Source organism: Sciurus carolinensis, chromosome 18 (genome assembly GCF_902686445.1).
Source record: "Sciurus carolinensis chromosome 18, mSciCar1.2, whole genome shotgun sequence".
NCBI lineage: Eukaryota > Metazoa > Chordata > Mammalia > Rodentia > Sciuridae > Sciurus > Sciurus carolinensis.
Window position 1 is genome coordinate 20437003 of NC_062230.1, and position 17739 is coordinate 20454741.

Genomic DNA, 17739 nt, shown 5'->3' on the forward strand with positions numbered 1-17739 from the left:
GGAAGGCCAAGGAGACACGGGGGCGAGGGAAGAATATTTATTTGATCCCGGAAAATCCTCTCTTGCCTTCTCCCGTGAGGATGGCAGCAGCAGACCTCCAGTCTGCCCGTCAGCTTCACTTTTTCTTGGGCTCCTTACAAGCCACCACGTACCTCTGGGCCACATTGAGGGGAGGGGAGTAGCCATCTGCATAGGAGGTGTCTTCAAAGAGAACTGAGTAGTCATCTTGAGGCTGGTAGGGCAAACAGGAAGGGCAGGTCAGAGGCTGCCAGGACAGGCCAGCCTCCTCCTGACCTGGAGCCCTCGCCCAGCAGAAACCCTGAGAGCTCCCAGCCTCTCCTGCCCTCATCTCGCTCTGGAGTCCAGAGGTCCAGATGTTCACCCCAGTCCCTGCTGCTTCAGAAGCAGTCTCCTAGGACAGGGGTGAAGAATGGGAAATAAGAGACTCACTGCCCACAGGGTCAGACTAGACCTGCAAGGGTGTCTGGGGCCATTCAGAAGCCCTGTGGTGAGAGGATTGAGGACAGCCCAGAGAGCATGCAGGTGTCCTGGAGGCACAGGGAGAACAGCCTTTAGCCTGCATCAGGTTGCCTGTGACCGAAGTCACACGTGTCAGTGTCAGCAAGAGCTGGGGTGTCAGTGGGAGTCAGGAAACACTGGTACATGTTCCTAGCTTGGGCTTGGAGTCCAATTATGGTCAAAGTAAAGAAGGACAGGAGGGAAGCACAGGCCACTCACTAGGGGCAGGCTCAGGCTCCAAGGCTGGGCAGGAGGGATTCAGAAGGTAGATGCAAGGCCATCAGAGGAGAAAAGGGAAGGACTCCCAAGATGACCCCATGCTCTGTCTGGGGTCCTGGGTCAATAAGGCCTCTCCATGGAGGCTGCCTTACCCGCTGTGGGGGCGTGTGGATCAGGGCACGATAGAAGCAGGTGGTCTGGGGATACAGGGCCAACACCAGCTGCTCCTTCTGGAATAAGGCCTCGGGGTCAGTCTCAGGGTTGGCTTTCCACTGAGGCAGTGGGATGATGCGCCGGCGGCTCAGGGTGTGTCTCCTGAGGGGACAGTGAATCAGCCCAGGGCCAGAGGGACCACATGCCAGGAGTCTGGCCACCCCGTTCCCAGCTGGACACTCACTCTTTGCCTTCTTCATCAATGTCATCTACCTCATACCTGTGGGGAATGGAAGGAGAACACTGGGTGTAGCCAGGTGCCCACTGCAAGCCAGGGAGCCAGGAAGAGGAGGAGATGGAGGAGCAGGAAAGTGGCCTGAGGAGCCCAGTGCCTCCCACACCTCCCAGACCAGGTGCCCTCTGGGGAAGCTCTTGTCCCACTGAGCAGACAGACTGAAAAATGTCAGCCAAGCAGGTGTGGTGAGGAAGGCACAGCCCGGGGAGGGGTGTGCACTCACTTGTTGGTGGCATGGCTGTAACTGACCACCTCTGCCAGGATCCACTGTTCATCCCCATCCACAGCCTTGACCCGTGCAGCCACCTTGTCTCCAGGCTTGGCCACATAGTCCCCTGAGGCTGGAATGGCTCCACAGAGGGGTGGGGGCCTGTGAGTAGAAGGAGCGTTATTCTGGGCCTGGACACCAGGCCCCCCTGCTGTCTGCCGCCCTCACTTGTCACCAGGCTTCCCAATCCACAGGGGCAGGGTCATAGCCGACTGCTGCAGCAAGGTCATCAGCACCCCTCTGCGCATGGTCTTCCGAGGCGGCTCCGAATCATTGTACAGACCCGCGATCTTGGCCGCTGTGGGAAGGAGGCATGCCCTTGAGTCCCCTGGGATGGGCACCTGTACTGGGACACCCAGCACCCTGCCCCATGCTGTCAGAGGAGCTCAGCAGGGAGCCCCCACTTATCACCAAGCATCCAGCACCTTCCCTGCCTGTCCACCAGATGTCCAAGTCTGGGCCTTGACAAGCTAAAAAGCCAGGGTGATGAGGTGGGCACAGTGGTTACCCTTGGCAGGGGGAACCAGAGTTCCAAAGGGTGGTTTGGAGGTGCAGTCACCTCCTGTCTCCTGCCCTGGGCGCTGTTTGCCTGAGTGTGCTGGGTCAGCAAAACCTGCAGGGAGTCGGACCCTTCCCTGCCCTTTTCTAACCATCTGTGTGGCAATTCACCCAAAGTTGAGAAACAATTATTCCACGTGGACCTTGGCCTCTCAGGCATGGCTCCACTCAAGTCAACCTCCATCAAAACCAAACTGGAAAGTAAAAAGATAGAGGGCCAAGGAATCCGCACCCTGTACCAAGACAGGCAAGGAAGTCAGGGCAGTGGCATCTGTGGGGCTTGGAAGGCTGCCCCTGGGTGGCAGCCACACGTGGGCCTTGCTGCAGGACACAGGGTGGGGCTCTGCCCACCCTCCAGGTTCCCAGCACAGCAAGAAGCAGAGTGGGAGGTGGGAGGAAGGAAGGAAGGAGGCACAGGCCTTGGGTCACAGGAGAAGAGAACCAGGAGGCAAGGGCCAGAATTGCCTCTGTCTTGGGGAGAACTAGGGAAACCCCGTGCAGTGATAACCTATCAGTATCACTGGCTGCCCAGCAGGAGGGCTGATGGCTGCCCTCAGGAGCTCTGACTCTGCCTGCTCAGAAAACTCCACATGTCCCCTCCAACTTACCAATTCGCCTCTCTTCCAACAGCGACTTGATCTCAGCAATCTTATCCAGGGCTTTGCGGAGGATGCTGAGGGTAGAAAGGCAGAGAAGAGGTCTAGCGGCATGCACGGCAGAGGCTTCCTTTTCTGCTTATGCCAGACTGGGTTCTTTAGGCCAACCTTGCTGCTGCACAGAGACCCTGAGGACAGCCGTGGCCCATAAGGACCGTTCACCAAGGACTGCCACATATAAGGCACACAAGGGTGCTGGAAACCTCCTCTCACACAGTGACACCACAGCCATTTCAACATCCTAGTACAACACACACTCGTGAGTGGCAGTGCTAGCGTAAACAAACCTGCTGCATGGCCAGTGGTATAAAAGTTGAGCACGTGCAATTATGTACAGTACACTATACGTGATAACTGTGCTACTAGGTGGGGGGGGGGGTTATTTGGTTTTTTTTTTGTATTGTACTTAACCACTGAGCCACATCCCCAGCCCTTTTGATTTTATATTTTGAGACAGGGTTTTGCTAAATTGTCTAGGGCCTCACTAAGTTGCTGAGACTGGCCTTGAACTGGTGATCCTCCTTGCCTCAGTCCCAAGCCGCTGGGATTGCAGGTGTGCACACCATGCCCAGTTGTGCTACTAGTATGGGCATTAACTTCACTTTTGATTGTCGGATTGTACTCCTTCTACTTATTAAATAAAGAAATTAACAAGAAAACAGTATGCCCTGTGACACCAGCAGCTGCCTCTCCTGTTGACCACATCTCTTGTTTGCATGGAGAGGTCACATGGAGTGTGGCCTCTAGTATTTAGTTGCCTAGGTTCCCTGTCATGTTCTCACAACCAGAGGCTGCCTAACACATGTGTGTTACATCTCAGAATGTTAAATAATCCATGCCTGTTTGTTTGTACTCTATGTGTGCATGTGTGTGCGTGTGTGTGTTTTCCTGGGGATCAAAATCAGGCCTGGTGCATGCCAGGCTAGTGCTCTATCACCAAGCTAAATCCTCAGTCCTGGTTCATCTTGAAAGTACAAATGGAAAAGCAGTAGGAAGTAGCAGGCCTAAGGCCCTAGGATAAAGCAGGACCCTCAAGAGGTAAGCGAGTCAGGTTGAGCTGCCTTTGCTGACAGCACTTGACGTATCCTGCAGAGAAGCAGCTGCAGCTCTGGCAGTTCTAACAAAGTGTTGGGGTGAGGAGGACAGAAGTGAAAACCTGGGCCCTCCCTAGGTAGGGCAGAAAAAAAGGAGAACCCCAAAATGCTATGGATATAGTCCTGGCTAAGAGCAGTGCTGGGCTCCAAGATACTCATCCATGTAAGTCCACAAGCATGCACAGACCCTGCACGGACTTGCAGCCCCAGGAGACCAAGGAAGTCAGCTTACGGAGGTCCTGGGTTGGCAGAAACCAAGGGGCCCAGCAGCAGGTATCATGGCAAAACCTTGATGGAGGCAGGCTTCTCTCTCTCTCTTCCCCTCCCCCCAGTACTGAGTATTGAACCCAGGGACACTCCCCCACTAAACTACATCCTCAGTCCTTTTTAACTTACTTATTTTTAATTCAGCGACTGGGTCTTGCTAAGTTGCCCAAACTGGTCTTGAACTTGCAATCCTCCTGCCTCAACTTTGGCGTAGCTGGGATTACAGGCAAGCACCACTACAACCAGTCAAGGCAGGCTTCTTATTCAAAATTTTGGGGAATGGCCCCAGAGAACATTTCAACAGCAATCAGCAGCAAAGTGCTCCAACGGTTCATTTTATTCCCTGTTCCCGCAACAGACCCTAGCCCATTTCTCCAGCAAAGCTTTACTAAACACCCCTTGGTAGAAAGGTCTCTGTCCAACAGGAAGGAGAAACCTGAACAAGCACAAGACAATTCCAGAATGTGACCCTGTGGGTATCCAGAGCATGTGACTCCTGGCACTCAGCAGGCAGAGGTCAGAGGCCAGGGGACAGCAAAAGAATGCTGCTACACCAAAGCAGGGCAGGGAAACAGCCACCCCACTGTGTGGGACACTCAACTTCAGCAGGGCTGGGGTGTGGGGCAGGAAAGGCTTAGCCTCCATAAGCTCAGGAATACTAGGACACTGGCAATCAAGCAGCCCAGAAAGCAGAGGAAGAATAAAAGCCAGTAGATTAGCTGGGCACAGTGGCACACACCTGTAAACCCAGAGGCTCGGGAGGCTGAGAAAGGAGGATCACAGTTCAAAGCCAGACTCAGCAAAAAGCAAGGCACTAAGCCACTCAGTGAGACCCTGTCTCTAAATAAAATACGAAATAGGGCTGGGGATGTGGCTCAGTGGTTGAGTGCCCCTGAGTTCAATCCCCAGTACCCAAAAATATTAGAATTAGAATTAAAAATAAATAAAAGCCAGTAGATCAAAGGGAACTCTGAAAGTCTGGTCATTGATGCTGGACCCATTTGGAGGACACAGTTTTTGTACAGCATGTCCAAAGTTCTATTCCATGTGATATCAAACAAGTGGTTATCAACCCTATCTGGACATTAGAATCTCCTGGTGACAATGACAATTGTTTCAGCAAGAATCATAAAATGGATCCTCAAACTAATGGGTCTGAAGTGAAACAGGATGTATGCGTAGTTACAAAGTATCTCGCAGAAGATACTCACTGATAATGCGATGCTGAAGAAAGTCAGAAGATACCACCTCAACCAAGGGACAAGCAGTACCTTGGACCTTCCAGTAGGCCACACCAGGACCACACGTCTGTGCTGCCACTGCCCAAAGCACAAAACCTGAAGCCAGCAGTGAGGAAAAGCCAGACACACCTATGTGGAGAGATGTGCTACAAGATGACCTATGTCCTTCAAAATACAAATCATGAAAGGCCAAAACAGCCTGGAAGTGTTCCAGACTGAAGAAAACCAGAGATATGACAGTAAATGCAATGGCAACCTGCACTAGAAAAATAGCCCAGGACATGAGTAGAAAATGAAATATGAAGGTCTCTCCTTCAGACTGCATATCTGAGTTAGCGTCCTGACTGAGAATTCTGTACTATATGGTTGTATAAGAACGTCTCTGTTGCTGGGAGCTGCCGTGTAATTCCAGAGACTTGAGAGGCTGAGGAAGGAGGATTACAAGTCTGAAGCCAGCCTAGGCACCATAGTGAGACCATGTCTCAAAATAATTATAATAATAAAAATAGGACTAAGGATGAAGCTCAGGGGTAAAATGCCCTGGGTTCAATACCCAGTACTGAGGGGGTGGATAAACTACTCTCCTTAGGAAACATTAATGTGTGTTGTAGTAGCCAGATCAGTGCACACAGTGAGGCCCAGGGGCACGGTCCTCCCCACCTAGCCTATGAGTACTCTGTCTTGCCCATGCTCTTTTTTCCACCATAATATTGGGCTAAGAAGGTTTGATTCAGTGTTAATGGAGCAAATGTAAGAAGGTTTAAGAGTCTGAAAAAGTAAAATAGCAGCATAATTACAGGGGGGGGTCCTGCATTTACCAAATAAGCTTAAAATGTTTAATCTTGTGTGAGTCAAGGCCAGAGATGGTCACACCAAACAGATTCCAGAGTCTCTTCACACTGCAATCAGTCAGGCTGGGAAGTGACAGTTTGATTTTTACACTCAAATGAAGGACTGGGGCTGTAGCGCCATGGTAGAGTCTTTTGTATAGCCTGTACGAGGCCCTGAGTTTGATCGTAGGCACCACAAGAAAAGTGAGGGGGGGAGACATGAGTCTCTGACTATGAGAGCCACCCCTAGGGGAGTGAAAAATGTCCCAACTTCAGCCAAATGATAATCTACAGACCAGGGAGGGGGCAAGGTAGGGAGGGCTGGCCAGCCAGGAGGAAAAAGCTGTTTCCAAATGCCTCCCTTCAGAATTCAGTGTCTCCTGCCTGAGAGACAGCCCTACCCTTCTGTTCTGCCTACCAACCTGGCAAAACAAAGCCCACAAGACCCCTTTGTCCAAGATGGAAACCTTGGAATCTTCAATCACCTCTTTGCTAACTGGCCCCCTAATTTAATCTCAGAAATGGCTTTTCTTTTCTTTTTTTTTTTTTTTCAGTACAGGGGATTAAACCCAGGAGTGCTTTACTACTGAGCTGCTATATCCTCAGTTTATTTTTATTTGCTATTTTGAGACAGGATCTCACTAAATTGCTGAGCCTAGCCTCAAACCTTTGATCCTCCTGCCTAGGCCTCCTGAGAAGCTGGGATTTCAGGAGTGCACCCCCAGGCCCAGCTCAGAAATGGCTCTTGAACCCATCTTTGCTCCCCCTCCCCACTGCCACTGTCCCATTCACTTCCATCACCACCTCAGGCCTAGTCTCCTACCTGGCCTTGAGCCCACCCGACCACTCTTTTTTATTCCTGCTTTAAGTCTTCATTGGCCTCAACAGTCCCCAGGATGAGGCCCACAGTACAGGAGGCCTTGGTGTCCTGCCTGCCTCTTCCCCAGTCATGAGGCCTGCTCTCTGGACTGGGCCCTTGAAGCCAGGGTCCTCCCTGGATTCATGTGTCACCTGCAGAGATGGCCCAGCACCAGTCTCAAGTAAGCATCAGCAAAGCCTACAGAATGGCATGCAGAAGGCAAAGAAAACCAATGGCGCGAATGCAGGACAGAGCCTGAGGGAGCCACACAGGAGGGAAGAGCCCTGGGGCCATTAGCAATGCTGAGCATGTGGAATGGCCCACACAGGCAGCCTCTGGGTCCCTGAACAAGCTCGGCCGTTATTTAAACTGCAGACTGCAACTCATTATGTAATCACAAAATTATTATCTTGAGATAATCTGCATTAAAAAGTAAATAAGTAATAGCTTATACTTAGTAACAGTAATGACAAACTTTTGTCCCTATTCTATGATATATAGTCATGTAAAATAAATGTACACTGTGGAAATACACCGTTTTGTCATCTACTAGGGTATCAAAGAATACAGAAGTTAGGTTTCAACTCAGATTTTTGGTGGATTACATAGCTCATCTGAGGTCTGTTTTCTTATCTTTAAATGGGGGTAATATTGCAAATTACCTCAAAGGAAAGTCATGTGGATCAAATGAGATAAATATAGAAGTACCTGAATGTACCAGGAGCACAGTAAGGTCACAGAGCAGCCTTTATAATCATTACCGGGCCACAATACACAATGCAGCTAAACTGTGGGGGATGGCCACAAGAGTCTGCGAACACTGGCACCTGGCATTTCCTGTTTATTCCCATTTTAGGTTCACGATCCTGTAGGGAGTGATTGTCCCAACTTTCCTGAGTTCCTGAGGAAGGTAACTAAGTTCCAGAAGTGACGCCCCGGGTCATAGGACCTGACTCAAGTTGTGCTGCCAGGTACCAAGTGACAGGCCTCCCTGGAGGAGGCACTAGGAGGGTGGGAACCAGGAGAGAGGCCAGGCAGGTTGACTCTCCTCCACAGGAGATGCAGGCTGGGGGCTCTAGTGCGCAGGCACCCACAGCCCAGCGCCCAGGCTCGGAAGGGTAAGGGGGCAACAGCGGGGTGGGACAGTACTCACTTGCACTCAGCCTCTGCATCGGCCTTGGCGGTGGTGTAGAGGCCTCGCAGCTTTGTCCGGTAATAAGGAGAAACTGTAGAGCGAGCATAGGGGTAAGAAGGCATGGGCAAGGGGTAGGCGGCGCCACACAGCAGTACTTCCAGGAAACCAGAGCCAGACTTGGGTGTATGGGCTTCACTGGCTCAGCAGTGTTCCCAAGGGCTGACGACCTGCTACTGAGCAAGTTCCCGGTTCCATATGATACAGAGGCTGCTACCCCCACGTCTAAGGCAGCACTTTCCACTTTTCCATATCATGACACACACAGAAAACACTTGTCAGCACAAACAGATGGACAATTTTCACAAAGTTACTCAGAACTAGAAAGCACAGCACAGAGGTGTGACCACCTGTGAGCTCTAGGGCACATGCAGGGCCGGCTGAGAGGACGGCTACGCTCCACAAAACCCCCACACCAGCTGGCAGGGTACCTTTTTGCTCAGAAGGGAAGTTTCTCTAGATATAGTCTCAAGTCACGGGCTTTTTGAGGGATTCTGAGGTTCTTTAGAGATGATCGGTCCCATTACCAGTCTCCTGGGTCACTTAAAGTCACTCAGCCTAGGGAACACTGCCTCTCTGGTCCAAGGCAGGTTCCTTTGGAATATGCAGATGCATGTCAAAGTCCCTTTTGAAAGTAGTAACTGCTCCCACTCAGCTCACACCCCATTCCTCAGCCCCTCCCCGCCTCCTGAGCCCAGCTACTCACTCTTGTTCTCTGTCTGCATCCGCTCATGGGTCTTCTGGATATTCACTAGGTTGTGTTCACTCCTTGAACGCTCTTCCTGTGAGCATGAGGTTGAGGGGACATGTGGGAGGCCTTCATTTGGCACCCTGCACCTTATGCCAAAGGCCCCATCCCATCAGTCCAAATGTAGGACAAGTTCAAGACAAGCTTTTCCTGACTAATAATGCAGGAACATCACAAAAGCCATTAAAAGTTAAATCACAAGTTATCCTTTAATGACACTCTTTATCACAAAGAAATAAATTACAGATTCAAAGGAATCACCATCAAAGTTCCAGTTGACTTCTTTGCAGAAATTGACAAACTTATTCTCAAATTCATGAAAACTCAAGGGACCCACATTAGCCCAAATGATCTTGGAAAAAAAGTTGAGGGACTCACGCTTCCCAATCTCAAAATCTACTACAAAGCTACAATCATCAAAAGGGTGAGGTGGGCTGGGGTGGAGCTCAGTGGCACAGCACTTGCCTAGCATGCTTGAAGCCCTGGGTTCCATCCCCAGCCCCCAACAGCAAAAACAAAAACAAGACAGCACAGTGGCACACTCCCATAATGCAGGAGGCTGAGGCAGAAGGACCACATGTTTGAGGCCAGCCTCAGCAACTTAGCAAAAAAGGGATGGGGATGTAGTTCAGTGATAGAGCATTCCCAGTTTCAATTCCTAGTACCACCAATAAAAAAGAGAAAAGAAGGTGTCACTAGCACATGGATCAAGAATTGAGAGTCCAAAAATTAGCACACATAGCTGTGATCAATTGATTTGGGGAAGAAGATGGGAGGTGGATGTATTGGTACAATTCTTCCCCATATAATGGTCCCTGGGAGCAGGGCCGCAAGTACAGATGTTGGAGTCAGGGACAACCCCTCATGAGACATGAAACTCTTCCTTTTAGCCTTTTGTGGGAATTTTTAAGTACTGGAGGTGTAGGTTGTGCCTTTACCCCATGTGGCGAAATGGGGCAAACAGTGAACACAGCCTCATGGTGGAGAGAGTCCATATTCTGTTCCTCATAACTGACCCCATGTGGATGGACTAATAGGGAATGAACGAGATTGTACTGCTGCCAGCAATCTAGACCAGCACAGTGGCCAAATCTAACATCCCTTTCAAGAGTGGAAAAGTATAGGTAAAAACCACTGACCAAGGAGAGAAGGACTCTCTCTCCAAGAGAGAGTGAACATGAGGTTGGGAGGACATGAGGGAAGCCTTCGTTTGGCACCCTGCATCTGAGGTAAAAGAATGATTATTCTTTTAGAATGGTTATGTGATGAAAGAAGTCAGTATTATTTTAAAACATAAGAGAGGCTCAGAACAAGAGAATATGGTGACCCTTCACCCTTACACCAGATGCCTGCCAAGAGCACTTCTGCTTCTGGAAGTTGGCCAGGTCAAATGGAAGCTGGCAAACCTGAGTGGTCTTCTGAGAGATGGCTACGTGGGATGGTGATAAACTGAACAGAACCCTAATGCTGTGCCAGCACTTTTTTATGTTCTTCAAGTTTATTTCATTGATAAACTATTTTTATAGCAGTTTTAGGTTTATAAAAATTGAGCAGACAGCACAGAAAGATCCCATATTCCTGCTCTCCTTAATGCAGTTTCCCCAATTACTCACTTCTTGCTTCAGTGTGGCACATCTGCTACAATAAAGAACCAGGACTGACACACTCTCAACTGAAGCCCATGGTTTGATAAGGTCCCCTCTGTGTTGTACGACCCCATGGGTTTTGGCAAATGCTTATTGTCAGGTACCCGCCATTACAGTATATTATAGTGATGGCTGCACAACTCTGAATATACTCAAAATTACTGGATTACACACTTTAAATAGGGCATAGGATGCTATGTGAATTACCTCCCATATAGCTGCTAAATGAAAAGAATCCAAGAATCCTGTACGTAACAGGAAATCCAACAGAATCCCCGTCATACCCTAAACCCCCTCCTCACCCCGTCCTCGTTCCCGCATTCACATTCTCTGTGAACATAAGCCCACCCGCACTCCTCCACAGCCTTGCATCACAGCCCTGATCCTCTCGAGGGCTGAAGGGCTGTGGCTACCTACCTGGGTTTGCTTGATCAGTTGATGGAGCTCTGTGAGAAGTTCCGCAATGCGGGAATCGGCAGACACGAGGGCCATGGTATGTGAGGGTGCCTGGCGGGGAACAGAGGACAGGAGAGGACGTCAGTGGTTACCGTGGGCTCAACTGCATTCCTTCAAAAGATATGTTAAAGTCCTAAGCCTGGTACCTGTGAATGCCACCTTATTTGGAAAAAGGGTCATTGCAGACGTCATCAAGATGCTAAGAGGAGGTCATACTTGAGTAGGGTAGGCACTTAATCCAGTGTGACTGGTGTCCTGAAGACAAGAGACACACAGACACACAAAGTGAAGACAGCCATGTGACCACAGAGGCAGAGTTTGAAGTCACACACCTGCAAGTCAAGGAAAGCCACAGATGGCTAGCAACCCCCAAATAACCAGGAGGGGCAGGAAACATCCTCCTTCTGAACCCCCGACAAACCCTCAGTTTTGAAAGCACACTCACACCTTGATTTTTGAATTCTGGCCTCCAGAACTGTGAGAATAAACTTATCTTGTTTTAAGCTACCTGGTTTGTGGTAATTTGTTATGGCAACCCTAGAATTCTACTCTACTCCAGTGACATGTTTGTAGTTAATGTGTTCAACCAAGTCATGGAGTATTTACTAAGTGCCTTCCAAAGGCAGCATGGCCTAGTCCCAGATGATGATCTCCATTTCTTTCCCTTTTTTTTTTTTTTTTTTTTGATACCAGGGTTTGAACTGAGGGGTACTTAACCACTAAGCCTCATCCCCAGCCCTATTTTATTTTGAGATAGGGTCTTAATAAATTGCTTAGGGCCTCATTAAGTTGCTGAGGCTGGCTTTCAACTTGTAATACTCCAGTCTCTGCCTCCCAAGCAGCTGGATTACAAGCATGAGTCACCACACCCAGCTCTGATCTCCATTTCTTAATTTTTTAAATGGGGATCATCCCTACTGTCTGGAAGTTTCAAAGAAGGCTTTAGAAGAAGTCACTTTCCCAGTCATAAAGCACTGTTACTTACTGTAAGAGGGAAAAAGAATTAACTTGTTCAAGGCAAGATAAATGCATTCTGATTAAAATGTTTTGTACAATAAAAGGTATGTAGAGGGCTGCAGGTGTAGCTAAGTGGTAGAGCATTTGCTTAGCATGTGCAAAGCCCCATTGATCTCTGGCATTGGAAAAAAAAGTTCATAAAGAAATTAGAAGGCAGGAAGGAGAGATAAGGGGGGAGAGAACTGGAGAACAAAAGAGACTTTAACCTATAAAAGATGTAGGGTGCGCTCACTTCTTGGGACTTTAGAACATCAGCCATGGCCCCCTTCTTCCTACCGGGAGAAGTCTGTATTATTACCTTTAAATAAAACCTGCTTAATATGCTTGCAAAAAAAAAAAAAAGAAATTAGAAAAAGAATAAAAACACAAAAGAAGGTTATAAGAGAAAGTAATAACTAAGTGAAAATGGACACATGCCTAAAAATAAAAAAGATATGTCAGATAAGACAACATTTTCTGGGGTGCTGGAATTTTGCACAATACCCTACCTCTTAAAAAGGTCTATCATCCGGGTACACTGGCGCACTCTTGTAATCCCAGTTGCTCAGGAGGCTGAGACAGGAGGATAAAAGGTTCAAAGCCAGCCTCAGCAATGGTGAGGCACTAAGCAACTCAGTGAGACCCTGTCTCTAAATAAAATACAAAATAGGGCTGGGAATGTGGCTCAGTGGTCGAGTGTCCCTGAGTTCAATCACTAGTACCCCCCCCAAAAAAAGAACAATTGTTAGAAGTGTGATATTATACATATAATGGGATATTACTCAACAATAAAAAGAAATGAAGTACCAACACCTTATGACATAGAAAAACCCTATGCTAAGTTAAAGAAGTCAGTCACAAAAGACCCCATGTTATATGTTTCCATTGATAAGAAATATGCAGAATCAGCAAATCCATAGAAAGATGAGTAAGGAAATGCTAGGGGAGAAAGAGGAAATGGATATGATGCTTTTTGACAGGTGATAAAAATATTCTTAAATTGAATGTAATAGTTGCTAAAAAACCACTGAATTGTACACTTTAAAAAGATGTACAATTCCCATCCACCTAGGCTCTAGGCACATACTACTGTATTTTCTTCCCTTTTTTTTTTTTTTTTTTTTTTTTTTTTTTTTTTTTTTTGAACCTGGGATTGAACTCAGGGGCACTCAAACACTGAGCCACATCCTCAGGCGGCTTATTTCGTATTTTATCTAGAGATAGGGTCTCACTGGGTTGCTTAGGGCCTTGCTTTTGCTAGGATGGCTTTGAACTCAAGATCCTCCTGCCTCAGCCTCCAAACACACTGGTATTACAGGTGTATGCCATCACCCCGGGCTTCTGCCTCTTTAGATTTGCCTGTATTACAATTCATTTCCTCATACTACTGAATAATATTCCATTGTTTTGATATACTACATTTTGTATATGAATTCATCAACTGATGGCCATTTGAGTTGTGTCCACTTTTTGGTCATTGTGAATAATGCTGCTATGAACACTCACATACAGTTTTTGTGTGGATATTTCTCTTTTTTTTTCATGTTCTGGGAATACACCTAGGCATGGGTATCCATCACTGAATTATATGGTAACACTACATTTAAGGTTCAGAGGAACTGCCTATTTCCAAAGTGGGTGAACCATTTTACATTCCCACTGGCAATGTATGAGGGTTCTGCTATCTCTGCATCTGTACCAACTCATGCTATCTATTGCTTGTCTTTTTTATTACAGCCATCCTAGTAAGTCTGAAGTGGTATCTCATTGCAGTTTTGATTAACATGTCCCCAATGACTAATGACAGGGAGAATCTTTTCATGTATTTATTGGTCATTTATGTACCTTATTTGGAGAATTGATTCATGCATGTCAAGTTGTGTTGTCATTTTATTAATGATTTGTGTCCTTGGATGTTTTTAATTGTTATGAAAACCAATTTCTCTTTTTTCTTTAGTCACTTGTGACCCTGACTACTTTTTACCACATGTGCAACACTTTTTACCATCACAGCTTTATGAAATGCCTTTTCACATAGAGAAGAACATGTTCCTTTAAAAAAATATATATATATACATATATATATATATATATATATATACACACACACACATACACACACACACACACTTGTATTATCTACAACCACAGGAAATACCTGATCTAGAGTTTAGATCAGAAACTGGAAGCCAGGTACAGTATAAGCACATACCTGTAATCCCAGCAGTTCGGGAGGCTGAGGCAGAAGGACTGCAAGTTCAAAGCTAGCCTCAGCAATTTAGCAAGACTCTAAGCAATTTAGCAAGATCCTGACTCAAAATAAAAAATAAAAAGGGCTGGGGATGTGGCTCAGTGGTTAAGTGCCCTGGGTTCAACTCCTGGTACCCAAAAAAAAAAAAAAAAAAAAAAAAAAAAAAACCCTCTCAACTTAGAAATATTACAACAATTCTGAAACTAGGCTCTTCAACATCTTTTCCTCCCTGTCCCAAGAAAAAAGTTGGCTGCTACCAACATATTCAATAGAGAATGTCTCCTTCCTATCTATACACAGAGATATTTCCCTCTTAATTCATTCACTCAATAATATTTGCTAGGAATCTACTCTGTAGCAAGTACAAGAGCTATATAACAGTGAATGAGACTGTCTTGCTTAGTTAACAGTTCAGAAAGGAACACAGACATTAAACAGTCATGCACTGCATAATGCCATTTCAATCAAGAATAGACCAGATAAATGATGGTGGCTGCATAATATTATAATGGAGCTGAAAAAATCCTATTGCCTAGTATTTTTACCATAACTTTTCTATGCATAGGTACACAAAAACTTACCATTTTGTGACAATTACCTACAGTATTTAGTACAGTAACATGCCGTACAGAGTTGTAGCCTAGAAAAAACAGGCTATAGCCTTATAGCCTAGTAGTGTAGCAAACTACATAATCTGGGTTTGTGTAGGTGCACTTTATAATGCACAATGAAAACACCTAAAAATGCATTTCTCAGAATGCATTCCTACAGCTAGTTGCCGTATGACTACAGTTCCATATAATTATTCATAGGAGAAATAAGCACTAAAGAAGACAGAGGACAAAATAGATAATAGATAAACCTGAATACATGAGGTCAAAGAACTGAAAACAAATCTCAGGCAGAAAGGACCTGCCAAACTGAGCACAGTGACATGTGCCTGTAATCCCAGCTACTCAGCAAACTGAGGCAGAAGGATCATAAATTGGAGGCCATCCTGAACAACTTAATGAGCTTCTGTCTCAAAATAAAATTTAGAAAGGGCCAGGGAAGTAGCTCAGCGGTAGAAAGTTTGCCTCGAATGGGCCAAAGCCCTGGGAAGTTCTGGGTTCAATCCCCAGCACTGAAAAAAAAAAAAAAAAAAAGACATACCAATTACCAAGTGCCAAAGAGAATATGCACAGCCAATCAGACACCCAGAAATGAAACTAAGCCTCAAGCATAAATATGTGCTAACAGAATGCGCGTGGGATTGGGCGCGTGGGATAAGGGGCGGTGACCAACTGCATCAAATCCTGCTACAGGACCCAGAACTAACTTACCATTGAACTTGGTGACCCAGAGATCATTGGTGGCTTTGGAAAACCACCAATGGACTGTTTCAGTGGACTAGCGGAACAAACAGCCTGCCTAAAGGGAACTGAAAAGAGACTGGAAAAGGTTGCTAATGAGGCTAGCCCTTGGATGCAAGTGAAAGCAGACAAATGAGGCTAACTGGAGGTAACTGGGAGGTGAAGGAGAGTGAATGAGGTTGGGCACTTTTGGGGCAAGGAGAAAAAAGTGCTGGTGTCCAGGACTCATCCTCACTGCTCATCTTCTCGCGCCTGACCGAGTACACCACTCGGGGCGGGTCCCCATAGGCCAAGTTGAGTGCGGCGCTGCCGCCCAACCTGGACTGCAGGGCGCACGCGCAGACCCTGGGTGGCCGGCGCCGGGCCCCCTCCCTGAACCCCGCCCCTTCCCGCGCAGGGCGCGTGCGCACGGCCCCTCGAGGGCGGCCCTCAGCGAGGCCTGGCAACCGAGCGCGGAGGAAGGACTTTGGCCCTCCGGGCCCGCCTTTCTCAGGGTTTCCCAGGCCCCGAGGCACAGCCCCACCTACCGAATCTCGAGCGGAACAAACGCGTCGCGCTGAAAATTGCGACGGCGGTAGCAGGCGCGTGTGGCGAACGCTTTTCAGAGTCTGCGGATGGTAACGCACCTGCGTTCGAAGATTCGCGGCACGTCGAGAACCACACACGCTCTTTTTTTTCCTTTTATGAGCTTGGGCGAGCGCCGAGGACCTTTGTGCGCATGCTCAGCGAACCCTTGTGCGCATGCGCAGCCCTTCTGTGACGTGCCGCGCTGCCTCTTGGGAAATGTGGTTTTTAATAGTGACACCTGTGCTCGAGTCAGCAAACTGCAGTGCTTGTGTCTTCAGTGTCTTCTCCCGCACCCCAAAGCTTCTATACAACGCAGATGTACTTAAAAGAGAGTGTGGAGTGCTCACCTAGCATGCGCGAGACCATGGGTTCCATCTTCAGCATCTAAGGGGTAAAAAAAAGGGAGAGAGGATTTTTGATGGGGAAGGAGGGACCCCCCCAGGGAGTATAAAAGAACTCTGCACTGCACTTTCAACTCAGTATTGTTGTGAACATAAAATCTGCTCTAAAAAATGAGGTCTTATTTTTTTAAGAATTGGAAACAAATTATAAACAGTTATTTATTCCAGAAATCACAATTTTACAGATTCTTCCCAGGAACTTAAGAATGTGGATATGCAAACATTTAGCTACTCTGGTGTTTATCAGAGGCCATCTTGTATCTTATGATTTCTTGCAGAACCCTGTGTAATATGCAATTGTATGTTGATTATTTGATAGACTTTCAAGCTCTGCGAGGTCAGGCTCATCTGTTTTGTTCATCTAAGTATTCCCCACACCTAGCACAGTACCTGGTACTTAACAGCCCATTGATATTTTTCTATTTATTAGAAAATCTCAAACTTCAACACTGAAACTTTCAGCCCCCAAATTAACACATCATTTTCTTCCATCGAACTTGGATTTCTCCTCTGTGGTCTCTAGCTCAATGAATGATTGGACAGTCCATCCAGTCTCAGTTCTACATCCTGCATTTTGTAAATATTATGCTATGAGGGATTTCACAAATTTTACATTCATCAAGTTAATAGGAGTTATCTTCCCCAAATATCAAATGTCCGCTGTAATTGCTCGTAAAGAGATTTGTGGGTCACAATTTTTTTATATTTTTGTTTTAAATTTTTTTTTAGTTGTAGATGGACACAATGCTTTTATTTTGCTTATTTATTTATGTTTTTGTGGTGCTGAGGATCAAACCCTGTGCCTCACACATGCTAGGCAAGCGCTGTGCCACTGAGCTACAACCCCCAGCCCCTATTTTGACATCTTCTAATACATGGATTATAACTTATTCTAATTAGAATCCCGTTCTTGTGGTTCACAATTTTTTAAGTTTTTCTTTAATTCCTGATATTGTACAGCAAACATATTAACTTAAAAAATGTTCTAGCTGAGCATAGTGGCACATGTCTGTGTTCCCAGCTAGTTGGAAAGCTGAGGATCATTTGAACCCAGACTGGACAAAATAGGGAGACCCTGACAAAAAAAAAAAAAAAAAAAAAGATGTCGTAGAGCATTGCCTACAGGTTAGGAATAGCTCTGTTTTTCTGTCTTCTCTCTTCATATCCAGAT

At 46.8% G+C, this 17739-nt stretch overlaps 1 protein-coding gene across 4 annotated transcripts; it reads right to left on the minus strand.

Moving 5' to 3' along the window:
* Positions 1–29: 29 nt before the first annotated feature.
* Positions 30–16345, minus strand: Sgf29 (SAGA complex associated factor 29). 4 transcript variants are annotated; one of them, XM_047532699.1, is made up of 11 exons: positions 16227–16345; positions 11148–11256; positions 10963–11052; positions 8858–8933; positions 8113–8185; positions 2621–2685; positions 1623–1752; positions 1410–1556; positions 1136–1171; positions 891–1053; positions 30–232 (listed from the first exon to the last, which is right to left on the minus strand). In XM_047532699.1, the coding sequence occupies exons 3-11, from the start codon at positions 11035–11037 to the stop codon at positions 116–118; spliced, it is 882 nt and encodes a 293-aa protein (XP_047388655.1). In that variant the 5' UTR covers positions 11038–11052; positions 11148–11256; positions 16227–16345; the 3' UTR covers positions 30–115. The 4 variants fall into 4 exon arrangements, with proteins under 4 accessions (XP_047388655.1, XP_047388653.1, XP_047388654.1 ...); XM_047532697.1 differs by having other exon boundaries at positions 16128–16318; XM_047532698.1 differs by lacking the exon at positions 11148–11256 and having other exon boundaries at positions 16128–16318.
* Positions 16346–17739: the final 1394 nt, after the last annotated feature.